Raw genomic sequence first — 24,217 nt, 5'->3', positions numbered from 1 at the left:
TAATAATTGGCTATTTCAGCCCCTCCTACTGCGTTTATAATTTTTTTTGACACACTGACAGTAGAAGCGTCTTACTGACCATCATTAAAACAAGTCTACCAATTCCTGCCCTGGTAAAGCTGACCTGGTCATCTGCTATTGTAATGAAATGTCTAGGAGCAACAACAGCTCTTCATTAAGTGTACTAAAGTGTTTAGCACATTAAATGAGTGTGTCCTCAACACTCACAACTGAGTTCCAGACGAAATCTGAGGGAAACTGAAAGCTAATTGTTTCTGTAGCGCTTTCAGGTCCTGTAGAGACCCAGAGTTGGGTCTGCTGCACCACCTGATCGCCGGTTTTGTTTTTTAAATCTGTATTATTTTATGGTGGTCAATTAGTTTTTAATGGAACTCCACAGAGGCAACAATGATGTTTAAAATGTTCTGAACTAAAGGGAATCTAAACAACTGACTCTGTTAAATCTGTTTTTTGTGGTTTATACTGAACTCTTCGTGTTTACCATACCAATTTTTGTTTCTAGATGATTGGCGCGACAGCCATCGAAGACAAGCTACAGGATGGAGTTCCAGAGACCATCGCCAAACTAGCCAAGGCCGACATCAAAATCTGGGTTCTTACTGGAGACAAGAAAGGTTGGTGTGATCAGTTTTTAAAATCATTGCTTATTATCACGATGCACTATATGTATGAAAGAATGTGGACACCTGATCATGAGCATGTTGGACATCCTGGCACATTTTATTCCCAGTGCTTAGAAGGGGTGTCCACATAATTCTGGTCATATTATGTATTTTGACTCGAGTAAATGTACATCACATAGAATATTAATGGCTCATTTTTTATTTATTATCGAAACAGAGACTGCTGAGAACATTGGTTACTCGTGTGAGCTGCTGACGGATGATATGCATCTTCACTACGGAGATGACGTGAAGTAAGTAGCTGGTTAGATGTTCTTTATGTCCATTCAACATCCCAGCATGCTTTTTGGAATGTAAAATGCTGAGCACGTCAAGATGACTAGATCTAAGATCTAAGTGACTGAAGCCCCTGCCATTCACCCCAATAATAACCCTTCTTTCCCATCAGTCACAAAGTTTGATCTGTTCATTTCAATTCAGGCCACTTGCTCCAATTTAGTACCAAGTTTTTCTGACTTGGTAGAATTGTGGAATGATTTTGGACCCTTGACTCTTAAAAAACTGTTTAAGGAAACAAATTTGGGGGGGAAAAGGGGTTTTATTTCCACCTTCAGCTGTTCTGGAGAGTATTTGTGGCCCAACACCTTAATAAGACGCTTCATGCTGGGTTTCCTTTAATTTTCAGTAGACGAGATATAACTGACTAATTGGATACGACTAGATTGGGAGAAAAAGGGAAGAAATGCACAAATAGATTAAAAAATACTTCACATTAAATGTGTTTTGTTATCTTTTCAGCCAAATGTTGACGGACAGACAGGCAAGCAGAGGGAATGAAGCCGGCGATGGAAAAACTAAGAAGCCGTTTTTCTCGGATACTGGCAAGAACGCTCTCGTCATCACTGGAGGCTGGCTGGTACGTCCGTCATGGTGTTTGATAGCTAAAAGTCATATTTAAAATATATATATTTGCCTTTTTTATCTGTTTCTTTACCAGTGTTGTCAAAAAGATTTTAGTTAATGGTGGGTATAAGGAAGCCCAATTGACCCCTGGGAAACCCATCTAACTGGGTGGGGAAAATAAAACAAAGAATAAAGCTTTAAATCTTGGAATTAATTATGAGGCATTAAGTTCTATTCACAAATTATGACAGCATATAATCCCCTATGCATTAGGGAATGTCCATGACAGCATAATAATAGAGCTTTGTTGGTGGAAAAGTGGTGTCACTGGAGGCTGGAAGACCAGTTTAACTTAATGTGCCATCATTAACTCCATGTGACTCCTGTTAAATAGTATTAATATCTCATCACGTTATTTCTGTGCTTGTTCGCCTGCAGAACGAAATCCTGTACGAGAAAAAGAAGAAGCGTCGCCGCCTACGTCTGCGCAAACTCGGGAAGCAGAAGACGGCAGCTGACGGACAGCCCAGCAACGACAAGGAGAAGGAGATACGGCAGCGGGACTTTGTGGACATGGCCTGCGAATGCAGCGCCGTCATCTGCTGCCGCGTCACCCCCAAACAGAAAGCCAACGTGGTGAGCCTGGTGAAGCGCTACAAGAACGCCATCACGCTGTCCATTGGGGACGGCGCCAACGACGTCAACATGATCAAGAGTGAGTGGAAGAATGCAGAAGTGATCTGTTCACCTAAAAAGCTGATTTATTACTAATAAATACCAATAATTTGCCAGTCAGATGGCATCAGTAAAACAATAGTGTCTCATTTCAAATGTTAGGTGTGGTAACAGTAAAGATTTTGCCCCTTTCTTAAAAGAAGTCTCATATTTGAGCTGAAAACACTGATTTGAGCTGAAAACACTATAGATATTGGTAACAAGGAATCCATGGGGGAAAATAGTGCTACTTCTTGGCTGGCAGGGATGATATTGTTGTCTCCACTATACTGAAAGTGATATTGTTGTCTCCACTATACTGAAAATGATATTGTTGTCTCCACTATACTGAAAGTGATATTAGTCCATTCCTGGAATCTGTCAGCTTATGTGTATGGAAGGGGGTCAGTTGGTGCCCCCTGCTATATGTACCAAACACTATATGGCCAAAAGTATGTGGACACCTGACCATAAGCTTGTTTGACTTCCAATTCCAAAACCATGAGCAGTGATATGAAATTGCTCTTCAGTCTTCGGTCCAGTCAAAAAAGCCTTTGTAAAAATGAGGCATTGATGTTAAATGAAAAGATCTGTCCCACAGTCAATCACCCAATTCATCCCAGTGTTCAATGAGGTTGGGGTCAAGACTCTGCTGTCCTTTGTGCCAAACTAAATCATTATGGACCTTAGTGTAAGCACATGTTAGCACGTGCCACTCCAGACTGTTTTGATGTGTAGAAGAAAGAACTAAATAAATAAAAATGTGATCAAACATGGATAAAAGATTTACTGTTTAATAATAAATAGTAGATAAAGTGACGCCACTATTGTGTCGGAGCAGTTCATGTACAACACGATTTTCCATTTGAATCCGTGCAGCCGCAGACATCGGTGTGGGCATCAGTGGGCAGGAGGGAATGCAGGCCGTGATGTCCAGTGACTACGCTCTCGCTCAGTTCCGCTACCTCCAACGCCTCCTCCTGGTTCACGGACGCTGGTCCTACATCCGCATGTGCAAGTTCCTGCGCTTCTTCTTCTTCAAGAACTTCGCCTTCACCCTCATTCACTTCTGGTACTCCTTCTTCAGTGGATTCTCCGCACAGGTCAGAGAGACTTCAACTTCGAGTCATGTTTCCTTCACTGCTTTTTCACAACAATAACATCAGTAAAAACTCATATCTGATACCCTGTAACAGTGCCCATCAAAACCGCTCCTGCCAGGAAAATGGCCTATAAGCTGTCCAGGCATTAAACCCTCCACTAACTAACTCACTCACTAACCCACTGTTTTTGTAAATAATTAGATGGATGCTTTTTTATTTTCATTATTTAATTGTGCGTTATTATACTTATCTTATAGTTTTACCCTTTTATTTTTATTTTATTAATGTTATATATTTTTTATTTATTTATCTATTTATTTTTAGAATTTTTTTGTAGCAAAGTTTATTGCAATTTTATTATTTTATCAGATTTTTCGTTTTTGGCTTTGTTTTATTTCCATTTTTACTCTGAATTTGTTCAGTTTTGTTCAATTTGCTCTTTATTTTAAAGTTTCAGGTTATTTTATTTTATTTTACCATTATATTTTACTTATATTTACTTTATTTTCATTGTTTTTGTTTGGTCTTTTTTAATTCATTTATTTATTTAAATTTTACTTCAGTTTTAATGCAGTTGAGTCTGTGGGCTGCTTTTTGCTTTTATGTTTGTTTTATTTTAGTTTAATTATATTGATTAATTCATATAAATAAAAATGTTGTGCATTTTACAGGCCTGTTTTTATTTTAATTAATTTATTTATTTATGCTAATCTTAAACAGATTGCCTATGAGGACTGGTTCATCACGCTGTACAATGTGCTGTACAGTAGTTTGCCTGTGCTGCTCGTGGGGCTTCTGGATCAGGTAAAGTCTGTCTGGACTAAACCATACGCTCAAACTATGTGCTTAATTTTACAATATTTATCATAAAATCCAAAACCTTCCTTATACTGAAATCTTCATTTCTGTCTGGTAGGACGTGAACGACAAACTGAGTCTGCGCTTTCCCAAGTTATACCTGCCGGGCCAGCAAGGGTCGTTGTTTAATTACAGGAACTTCTTCATCAGTTTATTCCAAGGCATCTTCACGTCTCTGATCGTCTTCTTCATTCCGTACGGAGCGTTCCTTCAGACGATGGGTCAGGATGGAGAAGCGCCATCTGATTACCAGTCCTTCGCCGTGGTAACCGCGTCCTCCCTCATCATGATCGTAAGCCTTCAGGTATCTGATGCTCCTTCAATATTTCTTACGTATTTATGATGTAATTCTGTTCTTTTAATAATCAAAGCAAAGTATATGTAAGTAATTGTAACCTGATGCTATTGTCGGTCATTTCCAGATCTCTTTGGACACCTCGTACTGGACATTTGTGAACTGCTTTGCTGTGTTGGGCAGTATAGCCATTTACTTTGGTATAATGTTCGACATACAGAGCGCAGGAATACGTGTCATCTTCCCCACGTTCTTCAAATTCACTGGTGTGTATTAACACTCACAAATACATTGATAAATATTTCAAGTAGAAATCTACGTTTGTATATAAATGCTAGATTTGGGCGGGTTGGGTGGATTTAAGTCTCAGGAGTGACTGGTAGGGTGCTCAAATTGGTCGGGTGGGGAACCAGATTGGTGGTCGCCAATTGTCTGGTCGAGGCACAAGCAGCAAAACGGAGAGTATTTCTTCAAGTGTGTTGAGCTCAGTAATGAAATCGGGCATCTAAATTTAATTCTAAATTTAATTCTAAATTCTAATGAGAAAGAAAATAAGCCATTAAAATACATTTGGGCTTTGAGGAAGTGCATTTGACTGGCCGCTGATCTACTGAATGAATAGAGCAAAATGCACATTAAAAACACTTAGCAGTGGAATACCAGCATTATTATGTAAGACAACTAGTCTTCTGAGACGAAGGTAAGGGTCAGACAGCATGATAACCAATGGGTCGTCTTGTTTTGTCAGGTGTTGCCGCAAATGCTCTGCGCCAGCCGTACCTGTGGCTTACCATCATTCTTACAGTTGGCATCAGCCTCCTGCCATCCATGTTCATCCAGTTCCTCTGTAAGACCATTTGGCCCTCTGTTGGAGACAAGGTAAGGCCCGCCTCACGATCATTAGACAGAATTCATGTGCTGTGGCACTAAGGAGACTACACTATGCAAGTCTACACTAGATGGGCAAAGGATTGGGACACCAATTCATGTGTTTCAGGCAAAACAATTGTAATAAATTAATTATATAAAATTATATAAGGAAATTATATGCTTTTGTTTTTGTAATCAGATGTCCAACAAGGTCATGGTCAGGTGTCCAAATACTTTTGGCTATATAGTGTGTCTGCACTCATCAGTAGACAATCCACATACTGTGTAAAAAAAAAAGCAAGAACTGATCAGGTGTAAACAAAGGACTTTTTTGTTATTCGCAGGTCCAGAGGAACAAGAAGAAGTATGAACTGGAGGAAGAGGAGAAAAAGAAGAAGGTTCCTGCGTTCCAGCGCGGTGCACGATCACGTCGTTCTGGATACGCCTTCTCTCATTCTCAAGGTTACGGAGACCTCATCGCAACCGGTCGCAGCGTCCGGCAGAAGTCGCGGAAACGTCCCGGGATCACGGAGAGCATCAGAGAAGAACCTGGGGCTGAAATAGAGAGCATCAGAGAAGAACCTCAGGCTGAGAGTATCGTAGAAGAACCTCAGGCTGAGAGTATAGAAGAATCTCAAGTTGAGGCAAGCGTAGAAGAACCTCAAGCTGAGGGTACTGAAGAAGAATCTCCAGCTGACAACATCTGAGACTTTTGAGCTACACAATGGCTATGTTTTGACAGGCAGGACAGCAGAAGTATCACCCACGACACTTATTTATTCCATATATGGAAAACGATCTCTCACAAAGTTGGGTCACGTTTTGAAATTTGCCGTTAAAATGAATGATTCTGCTTTCGAAAGATAGCCATTCGCTCACGTCGGTCCCGTTCTGGTTCCAAAATCATCCAAATCACTTTCTCTCCTCTCCTCTCATATTGTAAATTAAACAGAGCCAAAAGGAAGGGAGCAGAGTAAGTCAAGAAGAGTCGTGAAGAAGAACTGAAGAGGAACCGAGTACAAGCAGGGATCTGTGTAAATAATCATGAAGAGTGCGAAAAGAGCCATTGAGAGGCTTAGCCTTCAAGTTTACACAAAGAAAAGGACTCGAGATGTTCTCAACGTCACCAGAGAAAAGCACTACTTGTTTTAAAATGAAAAAAAAAATACATATATATGTGCATGACAAACTATATCTCAGGATTTTAACTTTCCACAATGGTGCATTATGTAGGAATGACAATTTTTAGCTTGAAACTAAACAGTTTTCCTTATCAGTCAGAATTTGTTACATAATTGAGGGTTAATACGCTGCTCAGTATATTTCACATTTATTATTTCAGATATTAATGCTAAAATATAACCATAAATAAGAATTTCAGTACAGTTAGCAGTCACTGGCTCGTTACATTTGCTTGTAGGATCCTGGTGTTTCTCCTGGTGCCTTTTGTTACAAATCCAAAATACTAATAACTAGATCATCTAAATGTAGGAATAATGTCTGAGCCCCATAACGTAGATCCTCCTTTATTATGCTTTTATATTTATCCTAAAGTGTAATGTCTCATATTTACTGGCCAGAAATACCACCAGAAATGTACTATTGACTTTGCTTGTTACATCTTTCTTTAAAAAAACTGCAAACTTGATATTCTACTTTCAGTGCTTTTGTCACATCCATGGGAGATTACTATTTACATATTTTTATATATGGTCTACATATGCTGAAGTGTAACCTGAAATAAGACAAGTAGAGCACAAGACTCATTAAGAATGTACATTAATTAGCCAGTATTTACATTGGCAATACACAATAAAATAGTCCATGATCTAGGAAAACAATTAGCAGACTACCAATGGAAAAAAGCCCCATCATCAACCAAATCGATCATTATTAATATATTTATATTTTATGTAAAATGTAATAAATATTTATACAAAGACCATGCAAAATATAAATGAAATTGGTCCTCACTTGCCTTTACTGGTTTTAAATTTGATATGTGGCAAAAATGTATTTTGAAACCTGAATTTGTGAAGAAAGTTCAAGGCTATAAACACGTGCATTACTTACATTACATATACAAATAGTCCTACATAATAATACATGCATGATTCTACTCTAATGTAATATAAATATTTTATTATCTGAATTAGCAAAAAGTCTTTTATTCTTCCTCTGACTTGATAGGAAAGCATGTGTGAGCAACATTTAATCACAGACTGTGAAAGCAAATTATCACTTTATTAATCACATATTCCTCCATAATGCACCTTTAAGAATACTTCATTGAATGCCCCAAACTCTGCCTTGCACATCCAAATCAAGGTCTGGCCATATATTTGTGCTTGTTTGTTGATCGGGAGCTTGTTTAGGGCAAAGAGGAGTTTAAAGATGACATCTTAATTTAAATAATGAATCTAAACCTTCTCCAGTTGTTTATGGTACTATACCAAGAATTTTAGTCTTTACTGTAAAAAAAAAATCCTCTACAGCGTTCGTTCTTAATCTTTTCACGTTTTCTGACCATCGTTGGTGTTGCGGGATGACTTGGTGTATGTGGTCTGGCCACATACAGTCTTACAACTGGAGTCTTACAACGGGAGTCTTACAACTGGATTTAAAGTGGAGAATCGATGTTTACACTAATATCACTACTACTTTTGCACTTCTGTTTCCTTTATTAAAAAAAACTCCTGATTCAAATCTGTTTCTTCACACACGTCCAAGTACCATTTGTTTCCTTTTCAGGTTTCTTATCAGTCGTCTTTAAATAACACTGACCCTGGATATAAAGAAATGTTTATATCTATGCATGGTAATGGAACCTACTGAATAATGTGTCTATTTAAAACCAAAAGCTGTTACATATTTAAACTCACTCTGCCATGTTGAATAAATGTCTGTCATGTATGTTGTTTTAACATTCATGTTGCTGAATGAGCAACAGTGTCAGTGCCTTACACTCTGAAACAAACCTACTTTTTACAGTATACTGTTTTAACGTATTGTAATATACTTTGTACAAATAGCTAATAAACTAAAAATAACTATCAACTACAGAATCATTTTACTGCTCATTGTTTTTATTTATTTATGTTTAATTTATATCCCTACAAATGCTTTTTATCCTAAGCTTAGAGAAGTTGTTGGGTTTTTTTTCTCAGTAGACATTTCCTTACTCCCTATTATTAGTAATAGGCAGCTGACTAAGATGCATTTAGCTACGATTAAAATCAAATGTTACAAATACTTGTGAGGGTTTATACTGCAGTCCTGTTTAATCTAAACACTATTTAACAATATAAACAGTATGCCAATGGTCAAACATGAAATGGAAGTGTGAGAATGCTTTGATGCTTCAGGGCCTGGATGACCTACCACAGTGATGGAGAGTGATGAATTCTGCTCTCTACGCATCCAAAATAGCTTACTGTACCAGATCCAGTGGTCTACGTACGTATACACAATGCCACATACTCACCTTTAGCCCGTTTAGAGCTGCTGTGACCAAAGACAGCAAGCAAAAGTGACACGGCTGCTACAAAGCTCATCTAAAATCCACTGGTGAGGCATCAGAGGATGAGGCAAAACTAATGTATGGAACTCTGTGACTACTTGTCCAGGCAATACTATTTTTTATAACTGGTTAAATTGCTAATTTAACACACAATTGTTTATATTAATTTAAACAGTTTAGCCAGACCTTTCTTACATTGGCACAGCAGCTAGCACTAATGCTAATCTCATTCTTAAATTAATCTCCTGTTCCCTGTCAAGAACGGACATTTCATGTTGTCCTCTTTTACTCCACTTTCACTTTTTAAATTCCATATGACTGTCATATAAAATTGGACGACATTTTTTAATAATCTCATATAGTGTGACAAGTACACTAGGCGTATATATATACTATAGTGTATAGTCATATAGTGTGACAGGAGGCGCATGCGCGAGAGCAGCGTGCAGCCCGTTACAGTTGCTCATTGTTTACAGTCGCTATTACTTTATTATCTCTATTTATACCTAATTTAAGTTTTTATACTTTTAGTTAGTAACTTTGTGAAGCTGTGCCCTCTCGAATCATGCTAGTAGAGAGAGTTTTGGTTTATTTTTTCGTTGTGAAAATACTTTTTTCACTAACTGCGGCGCAGAAGCATGTCCGTTTCGCATACAGCCGCGAACAGCTGATCGCGATGAAGCCGGCCGGCATAGCGGACATTACAACAAACATCCCGGCAGAATTATGGAGACGAACACACAGGGGATGCAGAGGAGGAATGAACCAACGCACAGCTAAAGCGAGAGCGAGACGACGGCGAATTATGGAGAAAAAAGCATATAAACCGCGCGTCCCCTCCGTTGTTATGGGCAACGTGAGATCACTCGTGAATAAAATGGATGAACTTACAGCACTAACCAGGAGTCAACGGGAGTACCGGGAATGTAGTTTAATGTGCTTTACGGAGACATGGCTACACCAGGACATTCCGGATAACATCGTTTACATCGATGGTTTTCAGACTGTTCGTGCTGACCGGTGCAGCGCGGCGAGCGAGAAAAGAAAAGGTGGGGGTCTCGCCGTCCTTATTAATAACCGCTGGTGTCACCCTGGTCATATAACCATCAAGGAACAAATCTGTTGCCCCGATTTTGAACTGCTTGCTGTAGGACTCAGACCATATTATTTACCGAGGGAGTTCTCGCACGTCATAATGGTGGCTGTTTATATTCCCCCCTCGGCAAACCCGACATCAGCCTGTGACGCTATACATTCATCTATAGCACGTCTCCAAACCCAACACCCGAATGCCTTCATAGCCATTTCAGGTGACTTTAACCACGTCACTATGACGAAGGCACTACCACACTTTACTCAGTATGTGGACTGTTCCACCAGAGAGGAGCGAACACTGGATCTGCTGTACTGCAATGTTAAAGATGCATACAGCTGCTCCCCCCTCCCCCCTCTGGGTAGATCTGACCACAACCTGGTACATCTCAGCCCCTGTTATGTGCCCATTGTTAAGAGCCGACCTGTGACCACACGGACAGTGAGGAGATGGTCAGAGGGGACTCATGAGGTACTGCAGGACTGTTTTGAGACCACAGACTGGCAGGCACTCTGTGAGCCGCACGGAGAGGACATCGACGGGCTCAATGAGTGCATAACAGACTACATACATTTCTGTGTGGACTCCATTGTCCCAACCAGGACTGTAAAGTGTTACCCAAACAACAAACCATGGGTAACGAAGGACATTAAATCCCTCCTTAACGACAAGAAGAGGGCATTTAGAACTGGAGACAAAGAGGAGGTGAGAACGATCCAGGGGAAGCTAAAGACCACAATCAGAGAGGGTAAAGACAATTACAAGAGAAAGCTGGAGTGTAAACTACAGCAGAACAACATGAGAGAGGTTTGGAGTGGAATGAGGACCATCACTGGTTTCAGGTCCAACGACAGCAGAGAAGTAGAGGGCAGTGAAGAAAGGGCCAACGAACTAAATCTGTTCTTTAACAGGTTTGACACTGCAGGCCCTGCCCTCCCCCGTCCCGACTCCACTGCTATCTGTCCCCTGCAGCCCACCCCACTCACCCTCCCTCCAATCCTTGATTGTCTACCCCCCTCCTGTGATAGCCCAGCTCACACCTCCAACCCCCTATCACAAATCTCCCCTACTGTGTACATCACTGCTGACCAGGTGAGGAGACAGCTTAATAGACTCCACACAAACAAGGCTGCTGGCCCCGATGGGGTCCCCCCCAGGGTCCTTAAAGCCTGCGCCACCCAGCTGTGTGGAGTCCTGCAGTATGTCTTCAACATGAGCCTGAGTCTCCAGCGTGTCCCCGTGTTGTGGAAAACGTCCTGCATCGTTCCTATTCCGAAGACGCCGCGCCCTAGTGACGTCAAGGACTACAGACCAGTAGCACTGACGTCCCACATCATGAAGACCATGGAGAGGCTAGTCCTGGACCAGCTCCGACCCATAGTCCAGCCACTTCTAGACCCACTCCAGTTCGCCTACCTGCCACGTCTGGGAGTTGAGGACGCCATCATCTACCTGCTTGACCGAGTCTATACTCACCTGGACAAGCCAGCCAGCACGGTGAGGATCATGTTTTTTGACTTCTCCAGTGCATTCAACACAATTCATCCGGCTCTTCTGGGTGAGAAGCTGACAGCGATGCAGGTGGACACCCCCCTCGTGTCCTGGATTACAGACTACCTGACCGGCAGACCTCAGTACGTGCGCCTGCAGCACGGTGTGTCGGACAGAGTGATCAGCAACACCGGAACACCACAGGGAACTGTTCTCTCTCCCTTCCTCTTCACCCTCTACACCACGGACTTCAGCTATCGGACTGAGACCTGCCACCTTCAGAAATTTTCTGATGACTCAGCGATAGTTGGATGTATCAGCAAGGGTGATGAGGACGAGTACAGGGCTACGGTGAAGGACTTTGTCACATGGTGCGAGCTGAACCATCTACAGCTTAATGTGACAAAGACAAAAGAGCTGGTTGTGGACATGAGAAGAAAAAAGGCACCGGTGACCCCTGTGTCCATCAATGGGGTCAGTGTGGACACTGTTGAGGACTACAAATACCTGGGAGTGTACATAGACAATAAACTGGACTGGAGTAAAAACACGGAAACCCTCTACAGGAAGGGCCAAAGTCGTCTCTACTTTTTAAGACGGCTAAGGTCTTTCAACATCTGCAGGACTATGCTAAAGATCTTTTATGAGTCTGTGGTGGCGAGTGCTATCCTTTATGCAGTTGCATGCTGGGGCAGCAGGCTGAAGGTGGCAGATGCCAACAGACTGAACAAACTGATCCGTAAGGCCAGTGATGTGGTGGGTGTGGAGCTGGACTCGCTGACGACAGTGTCAGAGAGGAGGATGCTGTCTAAGCTGAAGTCCATTATGGACAATACCTCTCACCCGCTGTACAACACACTGGAAAGACGCAGAAGCACGTTCAGTCAAAGACTCATTCCACCCAAAAGCACCACGGAGCGCCACAGGAGGTCATTCCTACCTGTGGCCATCAAACTTTACAACTCCTCACTTAAGTAATAGACCTTACAATACGTGCAATATGATAGTTGTATCATAAATAGTGCAATATATGTCACCACTGCATCTGCCACTTTATTTTAAGAGCGTTTTAAGTGTATTTTAAGAGCGTTTTGCCACTTTATTTTAAGAGCATTTTTACTTTACTTTACTTTTTAATATATTCTTACCTTTTAATATTCTTAATACATATATACAATCTGAGCAACTGTAACATCTGAAATTTCCCCTCGGGGATCAATAAAGTATTCTGATTCTGATTCTGAAGTACAGATCTTACAGGAGCACTGATATAGCAGGGTTAACCTGACTAGTTGATTTTAGATGTCACTTTTAGAGTCTGGCACACAATTCAACTTGTATCTTGTTCATTTAAATGGCAAAAAAATTGTCATTAACTTGGATTTAAGTATTCAAATGCAGTCTGTATCTTTATCCAGGCACAAACTCTGCTTAAATATGATTTGGGTAGAATCTAGCAATTATAAGTAAAAATACTTAAAACATTAAAAAGATTTGTATATTTCTTGGGTCCACAACAGTGGTTGTTTAGCATAAATGTTTGCCCCGTTTGCCTTTAGAAAACTAGGTGTCTTATCTTTCTTTTTTAAATGTAAATGTCAGTACCGGTGTTTTAAGCCGTTGTTTTCTTATATGTACAGTCCACTTGCTTTAATTCTTTTTTTTTTTTTTTTTTTTTAACAATTTAGCGTAGTCATAGGACATATAAATCATTGCAGTATTTTAATTGTTTTATTATTTTTGCAACTTTCTGCCGTGACGAGAACAACAAACACAACTGCTCATGCGCAAACGTCACATTACCGTCACGTTTTTAACACACCCGTTTTTAGCATCACGTCCCACCCCTTTTCGTTTTCACTGCGTACTTTATAAGCGGCGTGCTGATTGGCCAGTTTCTAGCCAATTACAGCGCAGGAGGCGGGAGGTCGCGTTGTTGCACGTCCGAGTAACACTTTATTCACTTCATAGTGAACCAATTACACTTTTTTTTAAAATAGGTTAATATTTATTTTTGTTAAGAATATAATGAGATATCCAGTGCATTCTAACATCACCATTTTGTTGAAGGGTCAAAATAATAATGTATAGCCTATACAGAGTCAACACAGATGTATACAGATGCTGCTCTACATTAAACCTGCCGCATTGCATTAAGTGAATACGATCCTGCACTACATAACTAAGATCTCTCAGTAAGGATCAATAAAGTTTTGTCAGTGTCTGTTCGGCTGTCTGATTTTTTGTCTGTCTTATCATGCATCATGAAACAGGTTAAATGGAGCAGAGAGCGATGAATATAAAGGATGGATTGTGTATAAGAGCAGAGAGTATAGATTAAGGAGTAGGGAGAATGGAATGAAGAGTAGAGAATATGGAGTATGAAGAGGTGACTGTGGTGTATGGAGTAGAGACTTTATTATTTATTTTATTAGTATTTTAACATCATGTATTTAACCTGAGTATCAAACCCAGGACCTTCTTGCTGTGAGACTTTAGAGTAGGGAGTATGGAGTACATATTATGGAGTAGGGGAAAGGGAGTAGGTTGCTTAAAGTAGAACATATGGAGTAGGAAGTGTAGAGCAGGGACTTTAGGGACTATAGAGTAGGGAGTGTTGGGTAGGGTCCATATAGTAGGGATTGAAAATCAGGGAGTAGGAGATATGAAGTAGGGATTATAAATTAGGTTGTAGGGAGTAGGGGATATGAAGTAGGAATATAGATCAGGGAGTAGGGAGTAGGGGATATGAAGTAGGGATTATAGATTAGGGAGTAGGGATATGTAGTGGGGATTATAGATCAGGGAGTAGGGGATATGTATTAGGGATTATAGATCAGGGAGTAGGGAGTAGGGAATGTGTAGTAGGGATTATAGATCAGGGAGTAGGGGATATGAAGTAGGGATTATAGATAAGGGAGTAGGGAGTAGGGGATATGAAGTAGGGATTATAAATAAGGGAGTAGGGAGTAGGGGATATGTAGTAGGGATGATAGATTAGGGAGTAGGGGATATGAAGTAGGGATTATAGATAAGGGAATATGAAGTAGAGGATATTAAGTAGGGATTATAGATTAGGGAGTAGGGGATATGAAATAGGGATTATAGATTAGGGAGTAGGGGGTAGGGGATATGAAGTAGGGATTACAGATATTAGGGAGTAGGGGATATAAAGTAGGGATTATAGATTAGGGAGTAGGGGGTAGGGGATATTAAGTAGGGATTATAGATAAGTGAGTAGGGGATATGTAGTAGGGATTATAGATCAGGGAGTAGGGAGTAGGGGATATGAAGTAGGGATTATAGATAAGGGAGTAGGGGATATGTAGTAGGGATTATAGATTAGGGAGTAGGGGATATGAAGTAGGGATTATAGATAAGGGAATAGGAAGTAGGGGATATGAAGTAGGGATTATAGATTAGGGATTAGGGAGTAGGGGATATGAAGTAGGGATTATAGATTAGGGAGTAGGGGATATGAAGTAGGGATTATAGATAAGGGAGTAGGGGATATGTAGTAGGGATTATAGATTAGGGAGTAGGGGATATGAAGTAGGGATTATAGATAAGTGAGTAGGGAGTAGGGGATATGTAGTAGGAATTATAGATTAGGGATTAGGGAGTAGGGGATATGAAGTAGGGATTATAGATTAGGGAGTAGGGGATATGAAATAGGGATTATAGATTAGGGAGTAGGGGATATGAAATAGGGATTATAGATAAGTGAGTAGGGGATATGTAGTAGGGATTATAGATCAGGGAGTAGGGGATATGTAGTAGGGATTATAGATTAGGGAGTAGGGGATATGTAGTAGGGATTATAAATAAGTGAGTAGGGAGTAGGGGATATGTAGTAGGGTGCATGGCTGCATTTAGGACGCAGGTATTTGGTCGCTCGGAGACGTGGACATCACATCAATTTGAGCTATCAGTGGGAGTTTAGTTCAGCTGGAGAGATATTTATTCCGATTTGTTTTTTGTCCTTCTTTAATTTTAATTTGATAGGAAATTAAACCACAAGTGAACGGAATACGAGTCGCGTTTATAAGGAGAACTGTCACCGCTAAGGTTTATCGGGTGAGTGAACACTTGTGCTCATTCTGCTAAAGTGAACGAGCTAAGCTAAGCTAAAGCTAAAGTTACCGTCATCTGCGCACTTGACGTATCAACTAGCCTACATTAGCTAAACTAGACTTGTTATATAGGACAGCCTGTTTAATAATAAAATACACAAAGTAAATATAGATTCTGTATTACGTGATTTAGTAACGTTAGCTAAACAAGCAGGGTTCGTTTTGTAGGCAGTTTTTAGGGAGCTGACTGGCCCTCTCCTGTCACTGACACTGACAGTGTTGTGTAATGAGATGATTTTAACTTTCATAATCAACAAAACTGTAATTATTTTGGTTGTAAGTATCAGTTAAATGTTTTAATGAATTGATGCATTGATTGGGAATCGCTTGCTAAGACGAGAAATACCTGCAGACATCAGTTATAAATGTGGTGCAGTAGCATGGTGACAGATGAGTATGAAATAGCACTAGAACAATAGTACATGTATAATTACTTATGTGTCATTTTCTCCCTTTATTTCTTTCATTCACTGTTGATTTTTATTTTAATTCTTGGACAAGAGTCTCTAAGCTCATGGTGGTGTTAAACTTGCTTGACTGTGGACACATCACTCATGTTCCAGCAGCTTCTGATTCATGACTGACCAGTTTAATAGACTAGAATTCAATAAAAAAAAAAAATTTGTAAGGTCTTTGTGTACAAGAACAAGGAGATTAAGTTTGCAGCTTCCTTACTAGAATGCTATTTAAAAATTATATTTTAAGATCATGAGATAAGATAAGACTCCTTTATTGATCGCCATGGGGGGAATTCGAGTGTTACAGCAGCTCCAGTACAGAGTAAATGCAGTTAAACAGAGTAGAATAAAATAAAATAAATAAAGTAGTATGACAAATGACAACTATAATCCATACAATTAAAAAAGTGTCATATAATCTATACAGTAATAGAGTAGAAAGAGCAACAGAGAGCACAAAAAAGCAAAGTAGGTGAGAGCTGCTGCAACAGGCGACCGATCACTCCAGCGCCAAGGTGTGAATTGGGATGTATCAAGTCTGTATCCTAAATTCTATTCTAAAATAAAAGAAAGAAATGCAGTGGGAAATACTATTGAATGTATGTGTGAGTCTGGCAGTCAAGTACACTATTATAAAGTGTCTGACAGTTTCAAATAGTAAAGCAGCACGTCCAAAACAGTTACGTTTTTGGGCAAAATTGTAATAAATAATCCAGAGGGGGTGAATGTGTTAATTTTCTAACTGTGAGGAGTTCAAAGTGCAAGAAGTTGTTCTTGAATTATATCCGACCTTCCCAACTAATGTCCACCTTAGATCAGAGTTTGGTTGGGTTTGGGTTTTCATATCAACACTGAAACGAGACCACTGTTCCATGTACTGTATGTTTTGATTTGTGCTGTTGACTACTGGATTCCGGTGAAGGGAACACACCAATTGGGAGGTGGTGGTTGTCGGTGGTAATTAAAGCCAGTCGTATTGTTATACTATTTTGTTTATTTTATTCTATGTATATACAGTGTATCACAAAAGTGAGTACACCCCTCACATTTCTGCAGATATTTAAGTATATCTTTTCATGGGACAACACTGACAAAATGACACTTTGACACAATGAAAAGTAGTCTGTGTGCAGCTTATATAACAGTGTAAATTTATTCTTCCCTCAAAATAACTCAATATACAGCCATTAATGTCTAAACCACCGGCAACAAAAGTGAGTACACCCCTAAGAGACAACACCCCTAAATGTCCAAATTGAGCACTGCTTGTCATTTTCCCTCCAAAATGTCATGTGATTTGTTAGTGTTACTAGGTCTCAGGTGTGCATAGGGAGCAGGTGTGTTCAATTTAGTAGTACAGCTCTCACACTCTCATACTGGTCACTGAAAGTTCCAACATGGCACCTCATGGCAAAGAACTCTCTGAGGATCTTAAAAGATGAATTGTTGCGCTACATGAAGATGGCCAAGGCTACAAGAAGATTGCCAACACCCTGAAACTGAGCTGCAGCACAGTGGCCAAGATCATCCAGCATTTTAAAAGAGCAGGTTCCACTCAGAACAGACCTCGCGTTGGTCGGCCAAAGAAGCTGAGTGCACGTGCTCAGCGTCACATCCAACTGCTGTCTTTGAAAGATAGGCGCAGGAGTGCTGTCAGCATTGCTGCAGAGATTGAAAAGGTGGGGGGTCAGCCTGTCAGTGCTCAGACCATACGCCGCACACTACATCAAATTGGTCTGCATGGCTGTCACCCCAGAAGGAAGCCTCTTCTGAAGTCTCTACACAAGAAAGCCCGCAAACAGTTTGCTGAAGACATGTCAACAAAGGACATGGATTACTGGAACCATGTCCTATGGTCTGATGAGACCAAGATTAATTTGTTTGGTTCAGATGGTCTCAAGCATGTGTGGTGGCAATCAGGTGAGGAGTACAAAGATAAGTGTGTCATGCCTACAGTCAAGCATGGTGGTGGGAATGCCATGGTCTGGGGCTGCATGGGTGCAGCAGGTGTTGGGGAGTTACATTTCATTGAGGGACACATGAACTCCAATATGTACTGTGAAATACTGAAGCAGAGCATGATCCCCTTCATCCAGATACTGGGTCGCAGGGCAGTGTTCCAGCATGATAATGACCCCAAACACACCTCTAAGACGACCACTGCTTTATTGAAGAGGCTGAGGGTAAAGGTGATGGACTGGCCAAGCATGTCTCCAGACCTAAACCCAATAGAACATCTTTGGGGCATCCTCAAGCGGAAGGTGGAGGAGCGCAAAGTCTCGAATATCCGCCAGCTCCGTGATGTCGTCATGGAGGAGTGGAAAAGCATTCCAGTGGCAACCTGTGAAGCTCTGGTAAACTCCATGCCCAGGAGAGTTAAGGCAGTTCTGGGAAATAATGGTGGCCACACAAAATATTGACACTTCAGGAACTTTCACTAAGGGGTGTACTCACTTTTGTTGCCGGTGGTTTAGACATTAATGGCTGTATATTGAGTTATTTTGAGGGAAGAATAAATTTACACTGTTATATAAGCTGCACACAGACTACTTTTCATTGTGTCAAAGTGTCATTTTGTCAGTGTTGTCCCATGAAAAGATATACTTAAATATCTGCAGAAATGTGAGGGGTGTACTCACTTTTGTGATACACTGTATATATATAAGATACCTTTTCTATTTTTTTTTTACTTACTCCGTCAGTGTACCGTCAGTGCACACTTTGCCCGATGTTGTACTGTTCATGCTGCTGCTACATTGTTTATTGTTTATTATACGTTTAGATATAGTGTACCTTTTACTATTTAACTTGTATGTATGTTGACACCTGCACCAAAAGAAATTCCTTGTACATCTGCTACTTGGCGAATAAAAAGATTCTGATTCTGATTCTGATTCGTAGAGGCTGTGTGTGCATGCAAGATGTGTGTTGTTTTTGTAAACATCACAAATATTTGAGACAGTGGTGCTCAGGGTGATGCAGAAGTCTAAGGTTCTAGCCCACCACTGCTGAGATCTCGATCATGGTGGAGGATGTTACAGTTGAGGAACTGGGAAAATTGTATATATACAGTGTGTATGTTGTGATAGTGGTTTATTATGCCAGCCAAAACGATTGGAGAAGACTTTTGCCGTACTGTCCCAGTTACTTCTGCCTTACATGTATATAAAAGCATCTCTTAAATAGTGAGTTAAAAATCCTTCTGATTGTTGTGACTTTAGGGTTTCAGTAGTTTTATTCAGTCATGCAAAAACCCCTGAATTTTTGTTTGACAATGACATTATTAGTCCAGTTTTTCAAATTTCTTTTCTAATTTTAAAAGCTCAGGCAGTTCTGTCTGTTCTTCTATTGCAAAATAGCCAACTGGGACTGTTTTCTTTAAGGTGGGGACGTGTTAGACAAACACTACACTACAGACCAGGCATTATTTAAACCTGTGTGTGTTTAAGAGGTGTGTACATGATGTTCACCTGTCTCAGTTAACAGGCATAATGGATCTGGAAGTATGGCAAATTCGTGTATGACAACTAAACCACCATAAGAATCCCTTTAAACCCAACTTACGTCCTTACGTTAATCGACATCATTCCTTAAAGGATTCAGATAAATAAAGTAACATGAATGTAGATGTACATGGGGAATTGAAGTGCTTTTTTTGGTTTTGTACTTGAAGTGGCAGTGAGGGTAATTGCATTTTTATGACATGACCTGGTGGTCACATGCCGGTACAGTAAAACACATGACTCCAATCGGGCAGAAGAGAATTCTTTGAGTCCATTCTTCCTTATAGTCGTCGTTTATGGTATAGCAATACATATCAGCATTGATGGTAAAGGTTCATCCTCTGCTTTCTGTGTGACAGGTTTTGTTTAAATGGATGTGTGATCATTAACCTTATTACACATTCGTTGATATTTAATTAACATATTATTATAATTGCTCCTCGATCTGTTTTACCTGTTTTGTATGGGGTGGTATTTAGATCAGTAAGGAATCTGGTAATATAGTTTCCAAGCTTCCATAAAAGCTCAAGTCATCATCGTTCTAGCATGAGCAAACGTACGTAACACAGCTACCTAAATAATGCCTGGCTTTATTGACATTGCTTGAAATGACGCACCCTGTCTATTATGCTAAGCAGTGCCCTTAAAATAAAAGATAACATCACTGATCTGGTCAGCGTCAATGCACTATGCATCTCAACAATGTTTATTTATACCCGCTGCCCAGGCTGTGAGGTAAGTGCCGTATTAACACTGATAGTCTCATACGAAACGGTTTGCAAGATGGTCACTAATGCCCGTGTCCATGTCTCTATTAAGCCTGCCATTAAAAGACATTTTATTATGTTTAAAATAAATGTAAATGCTCTGTTCTGTAGGAGTCGAAACGGCAGGTAATGCGGCCCTGAGGAAGTCAGGCTCGTGATTTTTGGGGGCAATGGGTGCCAACACCAGCCAGGTGAGCGACCTGGCCGAGAGTCAGAGTATTCGCACCCTGGTTGGTCCTGAGCCCATCTCGGAGAACGAGCCGTTCTGGAACCAGCTCATCTCCTTCACCTTTACCAGCCCCTCCTGCAGGTAGGTGCAACACACACACACACACACACACACACACAGATTTAAGCATCTGTTTTTTGTTTAAGTAGAGGGTTAAGGGCCTTGCTCAGGGGTCCAACTTGGCTGAGTGGGGTTTGATCCAGCACTTTTTGGATTCCTAGTTCAGTTCACTAAGCACTAAGCTAATAATATGTAATATATAAAGTAATAAACAATCATTTCAGTACGTTCAGTGTCGTATGTGTGTGATTATTTAAACCTGACTGTGTTTAGCTCAGTTAGTTATCAGGATGAACTATTGGTACTGTAGCAAAATAGCTCACTGCAATCAGTGAAAAAGGTCTAACATCCTGTGTTATTTCTTCATTACATTATCAAAATGATCATGCATTCGCATCAGCATCAAACAGCCATATTATAGTTGGGCGTATTGAAAAATCAGGCAGCTACATCATGCAAGTCTCAGCACCTTCTGAAGAGAGGAAAAACATCCATAAATTATGGTTAAAACTACAGAAGGTCATTTTCTTGTGTGTGTATTATAGCACATGATGAGAAACAGGTTAAAGTCATTACACAAGTTCACCTAAAACGTATTACTGTGCACGTAAAGGTCTTTTATTACATCAGTGCTTTCCTCTTTATTATGATTGATTAATGAACTGAAATCATTTCCTTCCAGTCTCCTTGAAAAAAAAAAAACACCCTGACTGAATCTGAATATTTCTGAGCATGACGTGACGTGATGTTTCCCTTTAATAACATCACCTCTCGGTTCCTCTTTTATCTCCTGATTTTAACGCCACATGTGTGTCTTGCACTTCTCCACTTGGATGTTTGAAGGTGAGAGACAGGACAGAGGAGAGGAGGTCAGTGTAGCTGCCACAGGAACGAGCCGGACCCTGCGCACCAGTGCCCGCTGTGTACTGTTTTGATTTAAAAAGACATGCCAGTGTGCTTTTAAATCGTAATGTGCATGTCTGCATGTCTTTGGGGCTTTGATTAGCTCCATGTGGCTTTTATCGCGCTGTCTAGTTGAACCGACTGCTTTTAAAAACGTTCTGATTTGAATTTGCCGGTCCAGGCTTGTATTTGTACCAACCTGCCAAGTTCCTGACGACTTTAAATCTGCCGCTTTGGCACATACACACGCCCGTAATCCACTGTAAACCAAAAAACAAACAAACTATAGCATTAGTTGTATCATTGTATGCAAAAGTTTGGACGCCTAAATCAAAAGATAGTAGATTAGATAGTAGATATTTGGCAACCCCTGAAATCAGTAGCTATTTATAGACTGCCTTTCGGTCATTTATTGGGATTTTTGTGCTTTTATTGGATGGATGAAGGTTAATATGTATAAAAGCGTTCATTAGATTTGACGTCATGTCTATACGCTTGTGTGTCAGCTTTAGGTTCAGTTGGATGACCCAGGGCGTAGTGTTTATTAGGGCAGCGGTAGCTTAGTGTTTACTAATTGCTCTAGTCCTCCAAGTTCCACTCTTGCCTCTGATTAGCTGATGGTTTTAAACTTCTTTTAATCATCTGTTTTTTTCTCTCCTCCTTTTCGTTTCAGCGCCGACGCCAAGCTCCTGGAGGAGGCGGTCATCCCACTGGCCAAAACTTTAAGTATGGTTTCTATTCATCTATTGGTTTGATGCCCTGCCTTGTGATTAAACAACAGATTAAAGCCTTTATTGAAGCATTAAATACATGAAATGTAATCAGTAAATTACCGGTGGGTCACAGCGAGGTCTGCGGTGTTGCAGATCTGCTTTGTTCTTGTTCACTCAGCATTCATGTGATTATTTTAATCTGAGCTTTTTTATTTCCCGTTTCCTACAGTTAAGAACAATCCCAGGTCAGGGAACTTCGGCGCTTTGGTGAGAGTTTTTCTCGGGAGGACGAAGGAGCTGAAGATCTCCACCGAATGCCAAGAGTGAGTGTAGAAGTCGTGCATGATGTTAAGATGGATAATAGTGATTGATTTGTTGGCAAATAACAATATTTTTAGGGTTTATTCACACCGAGCTGCCGAGTCATGGCCTATTTCACATATAATATGGAAACTGTCTGTGTTTCCAATTGAATACGACTAGATTGGGATGAAAAGGGGAATAATAGACCTAAAGAAGAAGGTAAGTTTGTGTGGTGGTTAAGGGAAGCTGAACATGTGCTTCCTTTCTGCCCTTCAGTCATTAATTTGCAGACAGTGAGCTGATAAAGTTCTGTATGAAATGATAATTCCTGGCAGTTTGCTTTTTACATCAGCATGTTTACTTACTCAAAAGAACTTCCTCTGTGTCTCTGTGTCTCTGTGCAGTCAGCTGTTTATCTGGCAGGCCCACAATGCCCTGTTTCTGGTGCGCTGCCTGCTTAAAGTCTTCATCAGGGAGATGAATGAGGAGGAGCTGCACTTACACTTCACCTACCAGACGAGGGCGCCAGGATCCTGTGGTAAAGCACTAATACTGGAATTTAGGCTAAGTGGTTTATATATGGATCTAATATGCTAGTCCACCTCTGCTGGGACCCGGGTTCCAATCTCAGCGGTGCTATCAGCAGCCGACTGCCTACACAGACCTGATGATTATCAGGGGCTTGGGGCCAGAACCACCACAATCCTGACCAACTGTGCTTGTTATACAAGACAGATGATTTATTACTTACTGAAATTATTAAAAATACAGCCAAAAATATTCATAATTTGTGAAAAACTGTTTTTCAGTCAGTTTTTAAATCTTTGTCTGTTTTATTATCATAAGTCAAGTGTTTTGTCCTGAAACTCTTATTCAAAAACAATAAACATTGCAATAAGGCCACTAGAATCCGAGCTTCGACTCCTCAGCCGTGCTGTTGTCCAGTCAGGTGTCTACATGGGAATGACCGAGGCCCCACGATAAATTGCCGTCCTGTCTGGGTGTGTTACTGCCTTGCACCCAGTGATTCAGAGGAAGCCAGACCCACCGTGACCCTGACCAGAATAAAGTGATATAGAACTTAAACCTTTTTCATATCGGACTTGAGGCGAGTGTTAATGCAAAAAAAAAAAAAGCTTAGTGATGTAAAGCTCTGAAGTGATCCGCTACAGTCAGTCATAATCACTAAGAATCACTGATAATCTTTTGACCCCCCACTTTGTGTGAACCTCGTAATGCAACCGTCCTTATCCAAAACTTTAGAGGAAATATTTAACCAAGATAAATAAAAAACAATAATAAAATTCCTTGAAATCACAAAACATGTACAGTGTATCACGAAAGTGAGTACACCCCTCACATTTCTGCAAATATTTCATTATATCTTTTCATGGGACAACACTATAGACATGAAACTTGGATATAACTTAGAGTAGTCAGTGTACAGCTTGTATAGCAGTGTAGATTTACTGTCTTCTGAAAATAACTCAACACACAGCCATTAATGTCTAAATAGCTGGCAACATAAGTGAGTACACCCCACAGTGAACATGTCCAAATTGTGCCCAAATGTGTCGTTGTCCCTCCCTGGTGTCATGTGTCAAGGTCCCAGGTGTAAATGGGGAGCAGGGCTGTTAAATTTGGTGTTTTGGGTACA

The 24,217-nt window shown here is 40.4% G+C and overlaps 2 protein-coding genes across 2 annotated transcripts in view; both read left to right on the top strand.

The window, feature by feature from the left end:
- atp8b1 (ATPase phospholipid transporting 8B1) overlaps nt 1-12,669 on the top strand; it is a 32,332-nt gene extending 19,663 nt beyond the window's left edge. The window contains exons 18-28 of the mRNA XM_063012082.1: nt 524-635; nt 862-937; nt 1,443-1,560; nt 1,986-2,262; nt 3,141-3,364; nt 4,085-4,168; nt 4,281-4,526; nt 4,645-4,783; nt 5,266-5,396; nt 5,732-5,886; nt 11,926-12,669. Of these exons, the coding sequence (XP_062868152.1) occupies nt 524-635; nt 862-937; nt 1,443-1,560; nt 1,986-2,262; nt 3,141-3,364; nt 4,085-4,168; nt 4,281-4,526; nt 4,645-4,783; nt 5,266-5,396; nt 5,732-5,886; nt 11,926-12,469 (2,106 nt within the window). The 3' untranslated portion in view covers nt 12,470-12,669. The remainder of the gene's footprint in view (nt 1-523; nt 636-861; nt 938-1,442; nt 1,561-1,985; nt 2,263-3,140; nt 3,365-4,084; nt 4,169-4,280; nt 4,527-4,644; nt 4,784-5,265; nt 5,397-5,731; nt 5,887-11,925) is intronic.
- A 2,818-nt stretch (nt 12,670-15,487) lies between these two features.
- Nucleotides 15,488-24,217, top strand: part of dym (dymeclin) — a 73,407-nt gene continuing 64,677 nt past the window's right edge. Inside the window, exons 1-5 of the mRNA XM_063011032.1 lie at nt 15,488-15,568; nt 20,464-20,662; nt 22,218-22,270; nt 22,487-22,580; nt 22,965-23,098. Coding sequence (XP_062867102.1) covers nt 20,523-20,662; nt 22,218-22,270; nt 22,487-22,580; nt 22,965-23,098 — 421 coding nt within the window. The 5' untranslated portion in view covers nt 15,488-15,568; nt 20,464-20,522. The remainder of the gene's footprint in view (nt 15,569-20,463; nt 20,663-22,217; nt 22,271-22,486; nt 22,581-22,964; nt 23,099-24,217) is intronic.

The sequence above is a fragment of the Trichomycterus rosablanca genome, chromosome 16 (assembly GCF_030014385.1).
Source record: "Trichomycterus rosablanca isolate fTriRos1 chromosome 16, fTriRos1.hap1, whole genome shotgun sequence".
Classification (NCBI taxonomy): Eukaryota; Metazoa; Chordata; class Actinopteri; order Siluriformes; family Trichomycteridae; genus Trichomycterus; species Trichomycterus rosablanca.
Note: the sequence above shows the minus strand (reverse complement) of the source record. Positions and strands in the feature narration are given on the sequence as shown.